We start from the raw sequence: 21846 nt of genomic DNA, 5'->3' as shown, positions 1-21846 counted from the left end.
CGGCGGCGGCGCTAGAGCTGCGGGGGGCCGGAGCTCGGTGTGAGCGCGATGCAGCCGGAGCGGCGCTTGGGGGGAGGGGGGGAAGCGTGCGGAAAAGGTCCTGTGCTTTTCTGCTATAGAGCTTGAAGCAGAGAGGTGAGGCCTGCGCACTGGAGTTGGAGTTGGGGGGGAGGGTTGAGGAGTAACCTGATGTGTTTCATGTTTTTGTTGCTTACCGTTGAGTCAGGATGTGGCCTGGCCTTTTCAGGTCACTGGGAAGAGCAAGCATCCTGTGAGATGAAACAGTCTCTGTCTCTGCTACCATGAACCAAGTACCTCCTTAAAAATGTCGGGCTGAGAATTTCTTTTCTACAAGAGACAACATTAAGGTGGGACTGCAGATTGTGACCTACAACATGCTGTGAACACTCAAAAAGCCTTTTTGAAAATAGCGATTTCAATAGCCCTCTCTTTCACATGCCTGGCATCAGCTCACGCCAGCTGATTGTTAAATTTTCAGAGTGAGATTTATACATCAAAAATCACTACAAACCAGGGTTTGATCTATTCTTTTGCTGATTGCCTAGACCAGGGATGGGGAACCTTTTCATGTTGGAAATTTAGCTGTAATCAAATAAGGCCACATTTAAGAAACTTCAATTAGATATATTTAAAATGTACATTATTTTGTAAAAACCTAACTACTATGTACTTAATAATTGCAAAAAAAAAGAGAAAACTATTTTTAATTTTAAAGTTAACTAAGGCCATATGTGGCCTTAAGACCACAGCTTCCTTACCCCTGGCCTAGACTAATGAAAGTAAAGAAGAAAATAGAAATAATTCAGATTAAACTTAAAAGTATGTCCTACTTACATTTTGTGTTCTATTTTTCAAAGAGCCAGTTGTTAAACATTAGCCAGCACACCCCTGCTTGGGACCCATGGGTCCTGATGCCCAGCTGACGAATCAAGTTATTCTTGTCCTATGTTGAGAACACTAAAGAATGGATCTAAGGACCCAAGAACTAGAGTTTAAAGGGGCTATCCAGACCGTTTAGTCCCTGGAACATTCTCTTTCCTCTGCTCTACCCATTGACCTCCTTGCATTCCTTTAAGTCTCAACAAAAATCCCACCTTCTACAGAAAGCCTTCTGCAAGTCCCCTTAATTCCTGCTTTTTAAAAAATTATATTCTACTTATCCTATACATGGCTTATGTGTATATACTTGTTTGCAGCTTGTCTACCCCCATTTGAGCGTAAGCTCCTTGAGGGCAAGAACTCTCTTTGCCTCTTACTGTATTCCCAGCTCTTAGCACAATGCCTGACACATAGTAGGCACTTAATAAATGTTTGTTGAATTGAATTGATCCCCCTTATTTTACAAATAAGTAAGCTGAGGCACAGAGAAAGGAAATGACTTCCCCGAGTCCACTCAGGCAGTGAGCATCAGACGTGGATTTGAGCATAGATCCTCTGATGCCACAGCATGTGTTCTTTTCATCTGACGACCTAAGTGGGTGATGCTTCTGTTTGACTGTTCTGCTCACAATCTCCCTATGGATGGACAGGTGCAGAGTGCAATGCTGCCTCACCTACATCTTACTAGATAAATGATAAGTAGATGGATGGGTGGAAAGACGGATGGATAGATAGATCACACAGGAAGGAAGATAAATGATGGATAAATAGATGATAGATGGGTAGATAGATAGATGATAGATAAGTGATAGAATGATGTCTAATAAGATAATAGATGATAGATTAGCTGTTGTCCTTTGTTCTCAAAAAGGACCAAAATAATATCACTATGTTGGAATCAAGTTACGCTGTTTCTGACTGTGGCTGATCAGACCAGTACAAGCTCAGAAGGCTGCACCACAGGTCAGGCACAAATAGTCTGCATGAACATTTGGAGTGGAGATGTCTCTAAATGTGCACATCCCACATTTCTTTTAAGCTACTGCAATTCTACTTCACTCACAGAGCACAGTACCTTTTTTGATGCAGATACACCATGGTGGATGATCCTTTACCAGTCTCTCTTATGTCATTCAATCAATTCCAAAGTTCTTCAGAGAAATCTTCAGTGTGTCTTTGTATTGATGCTTCTGACCTCCAAGTGAGTATCTGCCTTGTGCACATTCTCCGTAAGGTAGTCTTTTAGGCAAATATATGTTTGGCATTCAAAAAATGTGACCATCACATCAGAGCTGTACTCTCTGTAACAGAGTTTGAATGCTTGGCAGTTTAGCTTGAGAAAGGACCTCAGCATCTTATCTTATATTGCCACATAATCTTCAGAATCTTCCTAAGATAATTCAAATGGAAGTGATTCAGTTTCTAGCATGCTATCGGTAGACTATCCAGGCTTCACGGCATACAACAATGAGGTCTGCACAACAGCTGTCAGACCTTCAGTTGGTAGGCAGCCTCATACCTCTTTTCTACAACACTTTCCTTCAGAGCCTCCCAAACACTGAGCTAGTTCTGGCAATCCATGAGTCAATCCCATCATCTTTTCAACATCCCTGGAAAGTATACTGCCAAGGTAAATGAACTTATACACAGCATTCAGTATTTCTACATTTCCTGTAACCAATGGTCCCATATATGGATGGTGTGGCGCCGGTGAATGGAGCACCAGTATTTTCTTGGTGTTAATTATTGGGCCAAAATTAGCACACATGGCAGAGGATCAATCCATACTTTGTTTAATTTTGGTTTCAGAGTCTGCACTGAGTGCACAATCATCTGCAAACAAAAATCATGCACCACCTCTCCCTCTGCTTTGGTCTTGATGGATAGATAGATAGATAGATAGACAGATAGATAGATAGACAGACACATAGATAGTAAATAAGAAGGTAAGCATATAGCTGGATGAATATATAGATAGGTAGTTTGCTGGAAAAAATATACATAGATACACATATTCACATTTGTGTCACATATTTATATATACCTATATACATGTATGTATACCTATTTACATACATGTATGTAAACATGAATATGTATAATGTGTATATTTGTATTGTGTATATTTGTGTGCCTGTGTGTATGTATGTATGCAAACTGGTTGAACCAGGATGTCTAAAGGAGCTATTTCTTGGGGGGCAGAGCCAAAATGGCGGAGTAAAAGCAGTGACTTGCTTGAGCTCTCCCTCAAACGTCTCCAAACACATATAAAAAATGACTCTAAACAAATTCTAAAGCAGCAGAACCCACAAAAAGACAAAGTGAAACAAATTTCCAACCCAAGACAACCTGGCTGGTTGCTCAGAAAGGTGTATCATGCCAGACTGTGAGAGAAGCACAGTTTGTCAAGGGCACGCAGGCCCCAGCAAACCTAGAGCAGGCCTTAGAGGACTGAATCATGGGCAGCTGTGGAGGTTTCCAGACTTCTCAACCCATGAATGCCAAAGACAGCTTAAAAGATCGGTGGGAAAAGTCTGTTTCTGTGGTGAGAGAGAAGCGCAGGGTTCCAGCCCCATTCCCTTAACTTGACCCTAGGGCAGTGGCTACCTCCTGGGCTTCTGGTCCACAGATTGAGGGGAAATTGAGTGGTTGATCACAGAGGGATTGCAGAGATCTCTCTGATGATGCAGCATTCTCTTCCTTTGCCCGTGCTTGGATCTGGGTCACAGTTCTGGGTGGTGGTCCTGGGGCAAGGAGGAGTACTGGCATGGTGGAGCTTGTAGTGGCTGTGGAACGGTTATCCTCCTCACGGTTCCAAGACAGAAAAGAGTGCTTGTGGTAGGTCACTCATAGACCAGAGCACAGGCCAGGAAAGGAGGAAACACCTTGCTCTTCATTATATACCATCTTCGAAGAACTGAAAATTTAGAGGTCCCTAGAAGTATCTCCAAAAACAGCTGCACAAAACTCCCGAAGCTTGGAACAGCACATTCTCCACACCGGAAGCTGACCCCTACCTTAACAAAGAGTTTATAACTCAAATAATTGGCGAGGATCATGAGCAAGCAGCACAAAAAGAGTCAGACTATATTATCTTACTTTGGTGACAAAGAAAATCAAAACATACAATCAGAAGAAGACAACAAAGTCAAAGCCTCCAAGAAAAACATGAATTGGTCCCAGGCCATGGAAGAGCTCAAAAAGGATTTTGAGAAGCAAGTAAGAGAAGTAGAGGAAAAACTGAGAGTGATGCTAAAGGAGACCCAAAAAAATACTGAAGAAAATAACATCTTAAAAAATAGCCTAATCCAAATGGCAAAAAGGATCCAAAAATCCAATGAGTAGAAGAATCCCCTAAAAAGCAAAATTGGCCAAATGGAAAAGGAAGTCCAAAAGCTTACTGAAGAAAACACTTCCTTAAAAATTAGAATGGAGCAATTGGAAGCTAGTGGCTTTATGAGAAATCAAGGCACTGTAAAACTAATCCAAAAGAATGAAAAAATAGAAGAGAATGTGAAATATCTCATTGGAAAAACAAGTGACCTGGAAAATAGATCCAAGAGAGAGAACTTAAAAATTATTGGACTACCTGAAAGCCATGATCAAAAAAAGACATCATCTTTTAACAAATTATCAAGGAAAACTACCCTGATATTTTAGAACCAGAGGACAAAATAGAGATTGAAGGAATCAACTGATCACCTCCTGAAAGAGATCCCCAAAGGAAAACTCCTAGGAACATTATAGCCAAATTCGAGAATTCCCAGGTCAAGGAGAGGGTATTGTGGGGCAGCCAGAAAGAAACAATTCAAGTATTGTAGAAGCACAGTCAGGATGACACAAGATTTAGCAGCTTCTACATTAAGGGACCGGAGGCCATGGAGTATAATATTTCAGAGGGTAAAGGAGGTAGGATTACAACCAAGAATCACCTAACCAGCAAAGCGGAGTATAATCCTTCAGTGTAAGAAATGGTTATTCAATGAAATAGGGGACTTTCAAGCATTCCTGAGGAAAAGACCAGAGCTGAATAGAAAATTTGATTTTCAAATACAAGACTCAAGAGAAGCATGAAGAGGGAAACAGGAAAGAGAAATCATAAGAGACTTATTAAGGTTGAACTGTTTACATTCCTGCATGGAAAGATATTTGTAACTCATGAGTCCTTTGTCAGTATTAGGGTAGTGGGAGGGAAAAAATTATATGTATGTATGTATAGCTAGATAACGTGGATGGAGGGCACAGGGTGAGTTGAAGATGAAGGTGTGATATCTGGAAAATAAAATCAAGGGGTGAGAGAATTATACTGGGAGAAGGAGAAAGGGAGAAGGAGAATGGGGTAAATGATCTCACGTGAAACAGATAAGAAAAGGTTTTTACAGTGGAGGGTAAATGGGGGAAGGTGAGAGTGAATGAGTGAATCTCATTCTCATAGGATTTGACTTAAGGAGAGAATAACATACACAAATGGGGAATGGAAATCTATCTTACCCTACAGGAAAATAAGGGGGGGGGGAAGGGGACAAGAGAGCAGGGGATTGATAGAGGGGAGGGCAGATTGGGGGAGGAGATAATCAAAAGCAAACACTTCTGAGGAGGGACAGGGTCAAGAGAGAGAATAGAATAAATGAGGGGGGGGATAGGATGAAGGGAAATGCACATAGTTTTTCACAATATGACGACTATAGAAGTGTTTTGCGTGACTACACATCTATAACCTGTATCAAGATACTTGCCTTTTCAACGAGGGTGGGTGGTGCAGGAGGAAGGGAGAAAATTTGCAACCCAAAGTTTTAAAAACGCATGTTAAAAATTTTTTTTTAAAAGAAGCTATTTCCTGGTCTTCAGCCAGACGCTCCATAGCAATCTCTGACCCTCAGCAGCCTGTCTATGGCTCCGTTGTGTAGCATCAGTCCGTGCTAACAATAATGTTGCCACATGAAAGAAACCGAAGCTGCTGAGTTGGGGGTGCAGTAAGCAGCAGCCGCACACAGTAGGTCTGGAGGCTGGACCACATTCTCTCTCTCTAAGACAAAAGCAGGGTGAGTCAGAAGCCCTGGGTTGGTGTTTGTGATTGGCCCACCACGCGGTGACCTGAAGAGCTGGTTTTCTTGGAGGAGCACAGCAAAGACAGAGGAAGAGCTTGATGAATTCAAATCACCTGGTCCAGCTGGACTCCATCCTCTAGCACAGAAAGAAATGACAGAGTCTATTGGGAACCATTCACAATGATCTTGAAACATCAGGTTCTCTGGGATGAAAGACAGTGAAATGTTACCACAGTTTCCAAAAGAGGGGAAGAACAGAATCTTCATGTGATGGGCCAATGAGCTTGACTTCATTCAACCAAGGGACTGGAGGGGCGACTGACATGCCCCTGAGACTAGTTTGTGACAGGGGATATATACATACAAATATATATATATGTGTGTGTGTGTGTGTGTGTGTGTGTGTGTGTGTGTGTGTGTGTGTATGTATATGTGTATGTATGTATACACATATATACACACATACATACATGTACATGTATGAATATAGAGAGATATCAAAGATGTATACATATACATCTAGAAGGCTACTTTGTATGTAGTAGGTCCTCATTAAATGTTTGTTGATTAAACAAATTGGGAGAGTCTTTATTTTGAAGCACTGCTTATCTGTCCATACTGGTAAGGATAGAATGGCAGTCTAGGATTTCTCCCCTTACTGCGGTCAACAAAGGTGGTCATAGTACTGCATGTATTAAATGCTTACAAATTACCAGGATGTGAAAAGACAAAAAATGAAACCGTCCATGATTTCAAAGAGCTTATATTTTGTCTGTGAAAATAACATGAATATGTTTAGAATCACAGCTTTCTTTTAAATGGAAAGAATCTCAGTGACCCTCAAGTCCAACCCCCTCATTTTACAGATGAGGAAACTGAGGTTCAGGGAATTGGAATAACTTGCCTAGGTCATACAGATGCAGAATTTGAGCTCAGATTTTCTGGCTTGAGGGAAGCTAGAAGTCACAGTGTTTGAGGGCTGGGCCTAGAGTCAGGAAGACCACATTTCAAAACTAGTTTCAGACACTTACTAGCTGTATGGCCCTGGAGAAGTCACTTCACCCTGTTTGCCTCAATTTACTCACCTGTAAAATGAGCTAGAGAAGGAAATTGCAAACCATTCTAGTGTCTTTGCCAAGAAAATGCCAAATGAGTTCACAAGGAAACAGACACAACTAAACAACAACAAAAACCCTCTGACTTGAGGTAGATGGCCCAGTGAGTAGAGGACTAGGTCAACAGTCAGGAAGGCCTGAGCTCAAATCTGGTTTCAGACACTTGCTAGCTATGGTCCCTGGAAAGTCACTTAACTTATGTTTGTCTCAGTTTGCCTCAGTGGGGATACTAACCGATGATAATAACAATAATAAAATGGGGATAATAAGCTCCTATCTCCCAGGGTTCTTGTGAGGATCAAACGAGATATTTATAAAGTACTTAGTATGATCCCTGGCACATAGTAGGCTCTACATAAATGTTAGCTATTATTATCATTATTATTATATCATACCAGCTTTATCTAAACCACATATGAGATGCAGTTTTTTGGCAGTGAAGATTAGGTGGGAGAGGGAAGAGACCAAGAAAGGCCTGATGTAGAAGGTGGTACTTGAACCAAACATTATGGGAAACTGCAACTCTAGAGCCGGGCAAACAGATCTTATACTGGGTGCTGGAAACACAGTTGTTTTGAGACTCTATATTACCTAAAGAGGTGGGAAGGAATGTGGGGGAACTGGTTAAGATTTGCTCCATGGATGTCTTCCTCCTCCTTGATGATCTTTAATCCCACAGTGAACTTATTCTGTGGCCAGGTTCTCTCCCAGACTCCAATTTGACTTAGGGTTTTGTTCACTGATGATGATGACAGTGGTTACTGGTTGACTCTCAAATATTGTGACCAGCTCTGGGGCCATCTCTCCACTGGAAGAAATGACCAGGATTCCAGGGACTACAAAGGTCAAGAAGTTGGAAGTGGAAATGACCTCAAATGTCAGGAGAATGGCTTCTGAGATTCAGGTCCTTGAGAAAAACAAATGAAGGGACAAAGTCCTTTCTTTGGTGATCATTCTTACTTTTCTATGTGCCCTAGCAGGGGAGGCTATAGGAGGAGGAGAAAACCTTAGTCTGATCTACTTCTTCCCCCTCACCAACCATCTCTCCCTCTTCCCCCACCTTGCATGAAGCATCCATCACTCTCCCCAAAGTCTTCGTGACTTGAGGTGAGAACATTTCAGTCCAGAGAAGTATAGACACAAACTCCATGAGCTCTAACTCTTGGTGTATGTCACCAATGCTCCCTGAGCATTGTTACCATACGTTAATCCAGTATTTTTTTTTTTATTAATTTATTTTGATTTGTCAGCAATTACTTCCCCAAGCTTTTGAGCTTTAAATTTTTCTACATCTTCTTCTCTACCTCCTTCCCCAAAACAGCACATAATCTGATATAGGCTATATATATATATATATATATATATATATATATATATATATATATATATTTCTATTAAACATATTTTCACATTAGTCATGTAGTAAGGAAGAATTAGAACCAATAGAAGGAGCCACGAGAAAGAAGAAACAAAACTAAACAGGAGAAAAAATAGCAAATACTGTGCTTTAATCTGCACTCAGACTCATAGCTCTTTCTCAGGATGTGGATAGCATTTTCCATCATGGGGCTTTTGGAGATGTCATAGATCAGTCATTGCTGAGAAGGGCAAAATCTATCAAAGTTAGTCATCACACAATGTGGCTGTTACTGTGTACAACATACGCATAATTCTGCTCACTTCACTCGGAATCAGTCCATATAAGTCTTTCCAGGTATTTCTGAAGTCTGCTTACTCATCATTTCTTATAGCACAATAGTATTCCATTATATTCACGTACCACAACTTGTTCAGGCATTCCCCAATTGATGGGCATCTCCTCAATTTCCAATACTTTGCCACCACAAAAAGAGCTGCTATAAATATTTTTGTACATATGGGTCCTTTCCCCACTTTTATGATCTCTTTGGGATACAGCCCGAGAAGTGCTATTGCTAATCCATTATTTCTTGAGAACCAACTGTTCACCCAGGACCAAGCTAACTACTGTGAGGAACACAAGAGGAAGAGAAGATCTGGTCAGCCTTTGTCCTTGAGGAGTCATGAGGAAAGAAATGATTCACAATTTTTGAAGTTAAAATAACTCCAGAGTAAACTGTGATACTACCTATAAAAATTCAAAGAATTAACCCAGTGAGATTTCAGCACACAGTTTTTACTTACTCTGATCTCATAATGGAAAAGTTCTGTGACCTTTGTCTGATAAAGGCATGCCCCAGATAGCATATAGGGAAGAGCTCCAAAGATTCTGCTAAAACCTTCACTCTAACTAGCCTTGCCAGAGTCATTCTCTCTTTTCTAGGCTAATTGGTGTCCTCTGATGAACTCAGGCAACATGGAGCATGTACTGGCTCAGGAGGCTTTCACAGGGACCTAGAAAAAATAAAGGATCACAAGTATACACCCATAGGGGAAACATCCAGTGATATCCTTGGACACCAGACCCTCTATAACTGCACTACTCTGCTATAAACAGGACTCCACAGGCTCACTCTTCTTTTATAGAATCCTAGACTTTTAGATGTAGAAAGAGCCTCAATTACCACCTAGACCAAGCCAAACTTGAAGAATAATCACAAACATAACACACTGGCAAGTGATCATTACCCCTCACTCCTACAAACTCACAAGAGAGTGGGTAGAACTTGTGTGAAGGATGGAATGTAGTGGGGAGAGACTTGAGGCAGAAAAATCAATGAGGAGGCTACTGCAGTGATCTAGGTGAGAGGTGGTAAGGGACTTTTTAAGGGTTGTGGGTATATGGAGGAGAGAAGAGGATTCATATGAGATGTAAAGAAGGTAGAAATGGCCAGTATTGACAACAGATTGGAGATGTAGGGTGAATGCCAGAGAGGAGTCAAGGATGACCTTGAGTCTGCCAGCTTGGGGGACTTGGAGACAGAAGTACCTTCTGCAGTAATAATGAGAGTGGGGACAGGGGAAGGTTTGGGAAGAAAGATAATTAAGTCTTCCTTGGACTCTGCAGAGTCAGTAGGTGGCTTTTTGACTGAATGTCCATGAGACATCTGCAATGACCCCACAGATTTTACACTGTATATGTTCATTCAGTCAACAAGAATTTAATAAGCACACGCTATGTGACTAGTGATGTGCTATACGCTGGTGATGCAGACTCAGAGTCAGGGATGAGCCAGGGTGGCACACCCCACAGTCACAATGGAGGCAGCCAGACATTCACATGGTGAGTCTACAAACACTAGGAGATGCCAGCTAACATTCAGTGCCCAAATCCTGGAAAAGAACCCAGCGGTCTGCAGGCCACATGGAGAGGAGATATAACTAATCATAGAGCACTGTCAAGAATGTCAACAAAGGCAGGGTGACTTCTCTGTCAATTCCTTAGACTGTTACTAGTGGTGTCACCCTGGGAAAGTTACTTAATCTCTCTCAACCTGTTTCCTTATCCGAAAAACAACAATAATAATAGTGCCTACCTTACAGCATTGTTGTGAAGATCATATGGGATAATAATATGTATAGAGTGCTTTGCCAACCTTAAAGAGCAACCTTAATAGCACACTTTCAGACTGGTAGCTCCATTAAAATCTGCCCCATGAAGTTAGGGGCTCCCTGAGGACATGGATTCTACCTCACCATTAGACCAGGGGATCCCTGAGGGCAGTGTGAGGAAAGGGGGAATGGGATCTTTTCCCTATAACTCTCCTCCAGAATGAAGTCTCCCGGGTGATCCTTTCAAATCTAAGAATTTCTAGGTTCAGTGAAAATTTGGAAGACAGCTGAGTGGTTATTGTTGAACCAGCCCATCTCTGAGCCTCTCAGACAGTACTTGGTGATGACTGTGCTCTGAGTTGCCCTCACTACAGACTTTGTTTCACTTCCTCTCTTATACCTTCTAGGCAGGGAAAGTTTCAGCTTCATAACAGACACAACTGGTGGTGACAAGAGGGAAGCAGGGCCTCAGAAGAGCCAGCTCTGGCAGGAGGCCTCAGTTCCCATTTAGGCAGTGCCTGGGACACAGGACGTGGGCCCAAAGCCTCCCTCAGTGGAAGCGTGGTTGACAAGAAAGCCACCTTCTGAAGATCATGGAGTGTCGGAGGAGGTGGAGATGGTTCTCTTCAGCCTGCTTTCTCATTCTGGTGGAATTTGCTTTGAGAGAGACCATGGCAGGTAAGACTAGCAGGAAAGAGGTCAGGTAGAGAGAGACCAAGGAGATTTGCATCTGATGGGAGAAATTCAGTGACTTTCCTCAAGGGGCTTCAGGTAACCCAGACAGTCAGTCAACAAGCCTTTATTGAACAATTTGGATGCTGCAGCCAACTAGTGCTCTAAGTGGTAGGGATACCAAAAAATATAAACCAAATAAAACCTGTCTTTGCCTCCAAGGAGCTCACAGTCTAATGGGGCAGACAGAAAGTAAATTGAAAGATGCCTACAGATACATACAGAATAGATGAAAGGGAGCTTTGGAGAGGAAAGCTCTGGCAATTGTGGGCACCAGCAAAGGCTTCCTGAAGATGGCATTTTATCCGAGACTTGCAGGAGTCCAGGGAGGCCGGGATGTGGAGGTAAGGATGGAGAACATTCCAGGCACAGAGAACAGTCAGGACTAAGGAAAGGGGTGGGGGGGGTAAAGGGTAAGTGTGGGGAACAGCCAGTAAACTGCTGTTGAGTAGTTGAGAGAGTGGAGGGGAGTAAAGTGTAATACTCTCAATTAGAATGACTAGAAATATTCAGGCTCTAAAAATTTTACATGCCGAGCAAGGAACTTTATCCTGGAGGTAAGACAGAGATGTCAGAGTTTATCAATTAGTAGAGTGAGATAATCAGAATAATGCTTTAGAAAAATCATGTTAGCAGCTGAGGAGAGGATGGATGGAAGAGGGAAGAGACTCAAAGTAGGGAGACCAGTGAGGAGTCTATTGTAGGTGAGAGGACCCAAACTAGCATCAGGGCTGTGTGAGTGAAGAGGAAAGGATGTCTAGGAGATCAGCAAGAGACCAGAAAAGTCATATGGTCCAATCTTGTCATCTTACAAATTTGGAAACTGAGGCCTAGGGAAGTTATGTGACTTTCCCAAACTTACATGATTAGTATTAGAAATGAGATTAGACATTAAAACATTCTCCCATAAACACAGGTCACATTTTCCCACAAATATATATATATATATATATATATATATACACACACACTGTCAATGGGGAAAGTGAATGTGCATAGGGATTAGGGATTATACATGCTGGAGCAAGAATGCCTACAAATAGGGAATTTATGTAGAAGAGTAGTTCATACCCAGTAAAGAATATATTTTGCAGATGTTTTGTGATGTTCCCAGGCCTGGTTGTTAATGAGTGAGTTACCTCTGATGGGTTGACTGTTCCACTGGGCTTGCCAGGCCTGCTTTTCATTGGGCGTGACAGTGTCTTTGCTGGGCTTGCCCTTAGTGAAGCATAAAAACAATAACAATAACAATAATAATAATAATAATAATAATAAACATAAACATTTATTTGTTATATATAATATAACAAATATAATATATAACAATATATAATAATATAACAAATATATTTGATCTTCACAACAACCCTGGGAGCTATTATCCCCATTTTTATTAACCCCATTTTTACAGATAAGGAAACTGAGGCAAACAGAGGTTGGGTGACTTGCTCAGGGTCACAGAACTAGCAAATGTCTGAGATTGTAAGCTAATAAGTGTCTGAGACTGTACTTGAACTAAGGAAGATGAGTCTTCCTGACTCCTGGCCCAGCAACTATCTACTCTACTACCTACCTGCACTATAAAGGTTCTACCTTTCTGGGCTTTCAGTCAGCTAGTGGTTAGTGACCAGAACCAGCCCTGATAAGGGTAGGCAGACTTCTGTTTAGTGATAACTACCACTGGAAGCTAACAAAAGCTGGGCAGAGTGCTCCAGACTAAAATTATATCTAATTATATCCTTTTGACCCTTACATCTGGAATATAGATCAAAGCCATTTACATGTTACAGATAACTACCTTACTTTCTTGGCACATATTAAGCCCTTAAGAAATGCTTTATCTATCTACTTACATTTGTTACCCTCCCCACTAGATCCTATCAGGTTTACTGTAAATGAATTTGAGCCAGGACCAAAGGTCAGCCAGGGAAAGTTTGTGTACTCCACCCACCTAGCCCACATTCCTGTCTTTACTATGCGCATTTGTCAACAATAAAGTCTAATTGCTTTGGTACAGTACTGTAAAAAAAAAAAAGAAAAGAAAAGAAAAGAAATGAGATTAGAAATGAGAAGAACCTAGTTCTTCTGATTTCAAAGTCAATGTTCTTTCCACTATTCAACATAAATTCTCTGTGAGGTATGTGTGAGGTATTATGGTAAGCACTCCCTTCTCCTAAGGAACTTGCATATGATTGGACATAAATAATCATTACATGTATAATTAAATACAAATTAATTTCTGATTGGGGCAGGGCACTAGCAGCTGTAGAAATTAGAGAAAACCTTGTAGGAGGTGAACCTGGAGCTGTAGTTTAGAGAAAGTTGGGGATTCTGAAAGCTGGAAGTGATGAGGGATCACATTCCAGGCTAGGTAGACAGTCTCAGCAAAAACCTGCAGGATGGAATGTAGGGTGTGAAGAATGGTAAGTGGGCCAGTTTGGCTGAAATGTTGAATGCATGAATGGGAGGGCTATGAGATAAGCCTTCAAACGTAAGCTGGACCCAGTCAATGCCATTAGCTGGAAAAAAAAATTGTATTTTATTCTAAAGGCCTCAGGGGGTCACTAGAGCTATTTAGAGAAATGGAATGATGAACTTTAGGAATAGAAAATGGAAAGATTGGGGAGAACTGATTGGAAAGGGGAGAGATCTGAAGAAAGGAAGGAGGAAATTGCAAAAGTGCAGGTGAGAGGGGATGAGGGTTAGAACTAGGGAGAGGAATGTGTAAATGGAGAGAAAGAATTGGATTTGAAAGAAGTTGTGAAGGTGAAATCAGTAGGACTTGGTCACTGGTCAGATATTGGGGAAGAGGGAGAAAGGGAAAATTGGAGGATGAATGTGAGATTACAAACCCGAGTTACTGAAATAACAGTGGTGTTCTTGACAGAAATAGAAAATTAGGAAGTGAGTGAGTTTAGGGGAAAAGATAACAAGTTCTGTTTTTGGCATGCTGAGTTTCAGATTCCTATAGGCAATTTAATTGGAGATGTCCAAAAGAAAGGGGTTTTTTTTTCAAATACGAATTCAAATAAACAAATGTTTCATTTGATCATAACAAGAACTTGAGAAGTAGGGATCAATTATTATTCCAATTTTATGGAAAAGGAAAATGAAGCTTAAATGACTTGCCCAGGATCACAGAGCATAAGTGACTGAAGCCAGATTTGAACTCAGGTCTTCCTGTCTACAGGCACAGCACTCTTTCCACTGTACCATCTAGCTGGTGATACTTTAACTCTGTGTGTGTGTGTGTGTGTGTGTGTGAGAGAGAGAGACAGAGAGAGAGAGAGAGAGAGAGAGAGAGACAGAGACAGAGAGAGAGAGACAGAGACAGAGAGAGAGAGAGAGAGAGAGAGAGAGAGAGAGGGAGAGAGAGAGACAGAGAGACAGAGAGACAGAGACAGAGACAGAGACAGAGAGACAGAGACAGAGAGAGTTGGATATTTAGATTTTTGGAGTCATTTGTATAATTGCCTTTACTGATGATTGTTGTAGTTCTTTTTGTTGTTTGTTCTTCATTCTCAAAGAGAACCATAATGAGGGGGGCAGAGGAAGGGCAAAGAAATGGATGAGAGGAAACACTGGTCCTCTGGTAACCCCAAACATGAAACACCATGTTCTCTTCCCTTCCTTCCTATAATTCAGTACGCCACAGGCATGTGGGTCAGTTCACTGCAGTGGGCACAACTCACTCTCTCTTGGAACTGAGTGCAATTAGCTTCATAGATGATGTTGAAGTGGGATCCTATAATAAAGTACACCAGCAAATTATTATCAAGGTACCCTGGACCTCCAAAGCACTGGGAGTCAATTACATCACCCAGAGGCGTAATTTGCTGGTGGATCACGAGAAACATTTCCTCTGGATGATGCACTACTTTGCAAAGAACGACACCAACCATGACAGTAAGTCAGACCCACTCATCTCACCCTCTCCCTTTTCATCATACTTTGTTTATTTCTTTTCCAAGTCCAATAGATCCCTCCCCAGTAGATCATACCACCGAAATGGATGCTGGTTTGGGTCCTCTCACCCACAAGAGACTTCTCACTGATCTCCCTACTTTGAGCCTTTAGAGCTCTAAAGAATTCATCCCTGAGCCTTGGGCCTCACCCAGTTGGTTCAGCATACTGGGTCACCATCTCTTCCTATAATCCTTCTAAGACACCTCTGCCTTCAGCCCAAGAACTTTCACTACGTTCCAAACTTTCTTAATCCATAAACCTGAACTCAGAAGATGGGGGCTCTATGCCCTTGTTTAGGCCCACAGGTTAGGGATGGGCTGCAGCTGATCCTAGTTACAGATCTCCCTCTCTTGATTAGTTGCAGAAGAGCCCCTCCCAATGTCCCTCCACAGGAAACCACACAGGGCAGCTCCTTGCAGACTGTGAAATGGACAATGACATCAAGGTCAACAGCCACGTCCATATAATTTGGGATGGAGAGGAAATTTACAGAATAGATGAAGAAGTTGGACACTGGGAGTACTTAAAGCCTGAATTCAAGAAATACCAGCACATTCTGGAGAGTCCCTTTTGGACCGATCTAAGGAAACTCTACATGAATCAATATTGTGTTGACTTGATGAGGAAAATCGTTTGGTACTCAATCTTAAGGGATAATGGTGAGTGTTTGCTTCTTCCCATCTCCTCCCAGGAGGCCCAAGTCACCTCCATCATACTGTGCAGTAACTGGAGCCCCAGAGAAACAGGCAGGATCCTTGGCTTCTGACCATAGCTCCAACTCACAATGGAAAAATCAGAGAAATGTGAGAAAGGTTGAGGTTCTTTTTCTTTCTTTCTTTTTTCTTCCTTTCTTTTCTCATTTCCTTTCTTTTCCTTTTCTTTTTCACTTTCCATCCTTCTTCCTTTTCTATTTACCTTTTTTCTTTTTCTCTTTTTGCTTTTCTTTCTTTTTTCTCTTTCTTCTTTGTCTTCTTTCCTCCATTCTTTCTCTTTCCTTCCTCCTTTTTTCTGTCTTTCCTTCCATCTTTCTTTATTTCTTTTGCTGAAGTTAAACTCCTACCTTCCTCATCAAGGCATGGGGATGACCTTAGGAGCTCAAAGGCTATGACAGCTGAAAACATACTCTGTCATGTCCTGCCAAGCTGGAAAAACTTTATGTCCAGCCCCAAGAATGATGGGCTTTCTGTCTGCTCTCTAATGAGCAATCTAGCCAAATTTAGAATGTCATCACTAGGAGGCTGGCCACTAGGTAATGTTTAATTTTTATCTTGTTGGGGTTTGGGAGGGCAGTGAAAGAAAAGCATGAAGGATATCCTAGTAAGCATAGACTCTCTGAAATCTTCACCTTTAGAAGGACCCACACTGATGAAATCATAGACCATATGAAATATTCACCTGTTGAAGAAGATTCTGTTCTTAATCCATTACAGCTGACCAAACTACTTAAAGAGGGTTTAGAAAGTTGCTGGTGATGTGGTCATCAATACCAACAGATGTTGACTCTGTAACTGGTGTTTACATAATACTCTTCTGGGTGTCCAAGGAGATACAAAGTGGTATAATCTATCATGCTTCTCTCAAGGGTCTGATGGGTCCAGTGGGTCCAACAGGATAGGGACACTACATTAAGGAGACTGGAAATGTCAATGAAAGTAGACACAATGGAAGCACCAAACACTCACTGAGATTGTGACATGAGGCCTTCTTTCTTGATCTCTGCTCCCAGTGCCCCCTGAGGTGACCGTATCTCGCCGTGTCAACCGAGAAGGCAGCATCATTCTCTCCTGCACAGCCACAGGCTTCTACCCTCGCTCCATCCTACTGCGTTGGGAAAAGGATGGGAAGCTTGGTGTATGGGGAAAGGAGACTTCCACTGGCACCCTGCCCAATGCAGATTCCACCTTCTACCTCCGAGTTACCTTAGAGCTCCCACCAGAAGACTCAGGGATGGGTTACACTTGTGTGGTAGAACACATTGAGCTGAAGACCCCTGCTGTGTATCCAGGTTAGTACTTCATACAGGTATTCTCATCACATCCTCAATGAGACCAGTTCCCAGAGTGGAGTTCCATTCCCTTCCCTCTTCTTTCCTTTAATGTACCCACATTTATATCTATCTTTTCTCCATATAGTCCCTGAAAAGCCCACAAGGGAGAAGCCTTGGGTCCTGACACTGGGCATTATGTTGGCTGTCATTCTACTGCTGAGCTGTGCTGGGATCTTCACAGCACGGAAGAAGAGGAAGAGAGGTATGCATGCAATGAGAGAGAGGTGACAGAAAGGTATTGGATGAGGAGCTCTAAAAGAGATAGCAGACAATGCCATTACAGGAACCTCAAAAACTCGTTGTAGGAAAATGTTTTGAGAAGAAAATCCCAGAATCTTAGGGTAAAAGTGGGACACAGAGGCTATGCAGTCTAAACCATACCTAGTCAAAAAACTCTTCAATAACATCCTGGGCAAGTGAACTTCTCCAAGCTTTAGTTTGCTCATCTGTAAAAGGGGGATAATAACAGCACTTACCTCACAGTAGCATGATACGTATAAAGTGCCAGTGAAATTTTGACATGCTATGTAAGGGTCAGTAATTATTGTTAATTATGGTTTTATTATTGATCATTAATTATTAATACAATTGGAGATTACTTTGGTATTTTTTCTCTTATATAAAGGCCAAGTGACATTGTTGACTTATATTAATCTTTCAGCTGACTAAAATCCCTAGGGTTTTTTTTTTCACAGACAGCTTTGTGTGTGTGTCTATGTGTGTATTATGTCTTATACTTACTGTTATTTTAAATTCAACTATGGGACTTAACATTTGTTGAATGCCAATCTGATCCGATCCAACCTAATAAGCATTTGTCAAGAGCTGATTAGTATATTGCTAGATCCTTGTAACACAAAGGCAGAAGAAAAAATAGTCCCTACTCTCATTAAGCTTTCATTCTGTTGGAGTGACATAATATGTAAAATTCCTATGAAATTTCATCTTGCTATATTCTGCCTGTTGTTCTGCCCTTTCAAGATCTTTTTGGATCTGATTTGGTCATTGGTTTTATTCACAGTCATCCAATGGTGTTAGCTATCCCTCCTGGCTTTGAGTCATCTCCAAATTTGATGAACGTGCCATCTATGGCTTCATCCAAGTCACCACAAATCATGGTGGCTCTAAGTGATCAAACTGCCCCTGCTAGATGCTCACAAATCAGTCACTCATCTTTTCAACTCATTACCACAAATGTTTATTGTGCAATTGTCGTGGTCAAAGTAAGAGGTAGCATGTTATAGTGAATAGAGACCACAACTTGAAGTTAGAAAGACCTGGATTCAAGTCTCACCTATGACACATATTGATTGTGTGACCCTGAACAAGTCATTCTCAGAGCCCCAGGCAACTCTCTAAGACTTAAATGGAGAGAGGTGAAATCTTCACTGGTAGAAGGAGTTCCTCACTGGGATTTTCCTACACCTTTAACCACATAGGTCTGGACTAAAAAAGGGAGAAAAGAGGGAGGGACTCTATACGTTTGTAATGTTTAGTGAATGTTTAGTGTTGATAGTTGAAGTCCAGCTCACCGGCTTATGGTATGAAGTGTCCATGAACCTCCCTTAAAAATAATATTGGGTCATTTGTCCATTTCCAGGCCTGCAGAACCTCACCCACTCACCATCATTTTTCAGACATCACTGTCAGTGACTTGGCAACGAGTCATCAAGGTTTTTCATTTGTTTGTTTGTTTTTGGTACCCTGAGATGTTAATCCATGTCGGTTGACATATGTTTATTAAGATACTCCAGAACTCTCTAATTACCACCTTACACGGGCTTCCAGTCTTTGTTAACCATTTCTGTGCCTTATCACCATGTTCTAATACCATTTTTCTTGGTAGACACAACAGAAACAGTTTAATATCATTTGAAGTTATGATTATGGGTTTTTTAAATGGCCATTTCTTTCAGCCTAATAGAATACACAATGCAAATCTGAATAATGTGACACTTCACTGGATTTCTTATTCACACTGATTGGGACCTAGCTGTAGTTCTACCTTCTCTTACTATCATTCCACTCACTCTGTGAAGTGGTCCCCTTCCTTCTTTGAGCTTTCTCTTTTCTCAGATGTAGTTTTTAAAAAGTAGAAAGCTCTTTATGATTGTGCTGAGCATTCGTCATCAGTTTCAGCTCAGTGACATTAAAATTATCCTTATTTGTCATTGGCCTTCTTTTGTATTCATTTTTACTTACCAGATTCTTCCATCTTTTATAAATATCTTTGGAAAAGCTAAATGGGTAAATAAGTACCCTGTGTAGCCACATTTATCTTTTAAACAGCTTCTCTCCTTTTCTTATTCATCATAATTGTGTTTGTTTTAGAGTGCATTTCATCTCCCTTGATTGAATTTTCCTAGGAAAATTGTGAGCCATAGGATGCTATCTATTGTTTCTCTGAAATCTTTGACATTCACTCTCTCAAAATCTATGATGTAATCAGAAGTAATCTCACATGTATTTCTTTATCTATCATGAATGCTAGGAAGGTGTTGTCACTGCCTCCCAAGTTCCTCATCAATTTTACTTCAACAATGTTTCTCCTTATTTACTGGTCAGAATCAGGGATGTAGAAGAGGTTCCCTTGACCTTGGAAAGAAGTTTTTCATAAAAGAGTGGCAAGAGGTATCAGTGGAAAAACAATTGACCTCAAAGAGATCACAGTTCCTTCGAAGTATTGAAGTGTATCTTCATTGCTCAGTATGTGATTGTTCTTTTAATTAAAATGCCAGAATCATTCTTTCTCAGTGAGTATGCACAGTCTTACATCACTCAACTCTTCAGTTATGATAATGATAACTCAAGAAAGATGACAAGGATGTTGATGATGTAAAAGTTTTTGTAAAAAAAAATGAATCATATTAAGCTGAAAATCTTGGCCTTGAGGAATAAGATAACAAAAACTATTTCCATCCTTTCTGCAGCAAGTTGGGAGACTATGGATACAGTGAATATCAAATACGTTAAAAAATCAAGAAAGAAAAAAAGGAAAAATTTATCAGTAAAGCAAGCATTTCTCATCAGAAAAATCTCTAGTTATTCTGAGAAAGGCCCCCATCAGTAGGATATCACGACAATGTGCCACATTTATATTCTATTTCTCAAGCACATTATCTATTTCCTGTTTCTGCTTATATGGTCTGTAGTGCACTCCCACCATGATACTCCTTGTGTTTCTCCCACCATCAGTCATCATCCAGATGCTCCCAAGCTTGCAGCCAATTGTACATTTCACCACAAGACTGCATTTTTTAGATTTGCAGTACTATACTATCCACTTTTTTATCTTTTTGCTTTTTAAATTAGATTTAACTTCTATTGCAGATATAAACTACATCCCTCCAAATTTCAGTGACATCATGATATTTTAAGATTTATAAATGATAGAGATTTTAGCAATAATCCAGTACATGCTCATTTTAAATATTGAAGAAATTGAGACTTGGAAAGAGTAAGTTACTTGCCCAGGGTAAAAAAGGAAATAACATATTTAGCATTAAGCTTTTTTTACTCAAAATCCAAAGTTCTTTGCACTAAAATTTTGATAAGGTCTAATTTGCCTTTTTGTAAATGTATAGTTTTCCTGAGATAAGAAATTCCATAACTCTTATCTCCATTGTCTCTACTTTTCCCATGAGCATGGTGGATAGCTAGGTTGGACATGGAGATATAAAAAGAAAATTACCTAGAAACCTTTCCCCACAGTTTTAACAGGTTGGTTAGAAGTATCTTCTCTCATACTGCTTTACAATGAAGGAATTATTTTTACCAATACCATTGACATCTCTAATTTTTTATAACTCATATTTAACACATTTGAATATAGTCATATGGGACCATTTATTTTATTATTGCTTCTCTTCTTGGATAATGCCTCCTATAAGACAGTACATATTCTACTTACTAGATCATATCTGCTATTCTCTGTAGTTTCTGAAAGATTGGGGAAATATATGTTGGCATTTTTCTCCTTCCCATTCCAATTTCCACTTAAAGCCAATTTGATCTGATCCTCCAAAACTCCAAGCGACTGTATTTCACCAGACCTCATTAGATGTAATCCATTCTTAGCCAAGAGCTCATTATTTCCATATCTGAAGATGTGGCCCAGAAATACAAATCTTGTTCTGTCATGTTTCTCTTCTCAAGCAGTCACAATGAAAATGCTAAAGATTGTGTCAGTAAGAATAATCAGAGACATTTATCATAGAGGAGAGAAGGCTTAGGTAGGATTTAATATGTTTATGTAAGCGGCATATAGAAGAGGGATCTGATTTGTTCTTGTCTCCAGAAGATAGAAAGAAGTAGGAACACTGAGTAAAAGTAACAGAGATGCACATTTAGGTTCCCCATAAGGAAACCTTCCTAAATTAGAGTTGTTCAAAAAGAGAGAGGGCTAACTCAGGAGGTAGTGACTTTTACATTGCTAGAGGTATCTCAGAAAAGGAGGCATGACTGCTTGGCAGGAATTTTGTAGAGAGAAATCAAGTTCAGTTAAGGACTGAACTAAATGGTCTCTATGATCCTTTCCAGTTCTAAGATTCCATGAGCATGCAGGCCC

The 21846-nt window shown here is 40.7% G+C and overlaps 1 protein-coding gene across 2 annotated transcripts in view; it reads left to right on the top strand.

Moving 5' to 3' along the window:
• Positions 1-10951: 10951 nt before the first annotated feature.
• The window catches only part of LOC110218438 (zinc-alpha-2-glycoprotein-like), a 15986-nt gene continuing 5091 nt past the window's right edge, over positions 10952-21846 (top strand). For both annotated transcript variants that reach the window (XM_021001160.2, XM_021001159.2), the window contains exons 1-5: positions 10952-11212; positions 14912-15172; positions 15625-15891; positions 16959-17237; positions 17365-17481. In XM_021001160.2, the coding sequence (XP_020856819.1) occupies positions 11128-11212; positions 14912-15172; positions 15625-15891; positions 16959-17237; positions 17365-17481 (1009 nt within the window). In that variant the 5' untranslated portion in view covers positions 10952-11127. The remainder of the gene's footprint in view (positions 11213-14911; positions 15173-15624; positions 15892-16958; positions 17238-17364; positions 17482-21846) is intronic.

This window comes from Phascolarctos cinereus, unplaced genomic scaffold (genome assembly GCF_003287225.1).
Source record: "Phascolarctos cinereus isolate Bilbo 61053 unplaced genomic scaffold, phaCin_HiC Scaffold_2;HRSCAF=192, whole genome shotgun sequence".
NCBI lineage: Eukaryota > Metazoa > Chordata > Mammalia > Diprotodontia > Phascolarctidae > Phascolarctos > Phascolarctos cinereus.
This window is presented reverse-complemented; position numbering and strand designations above follow the sequence as displayed.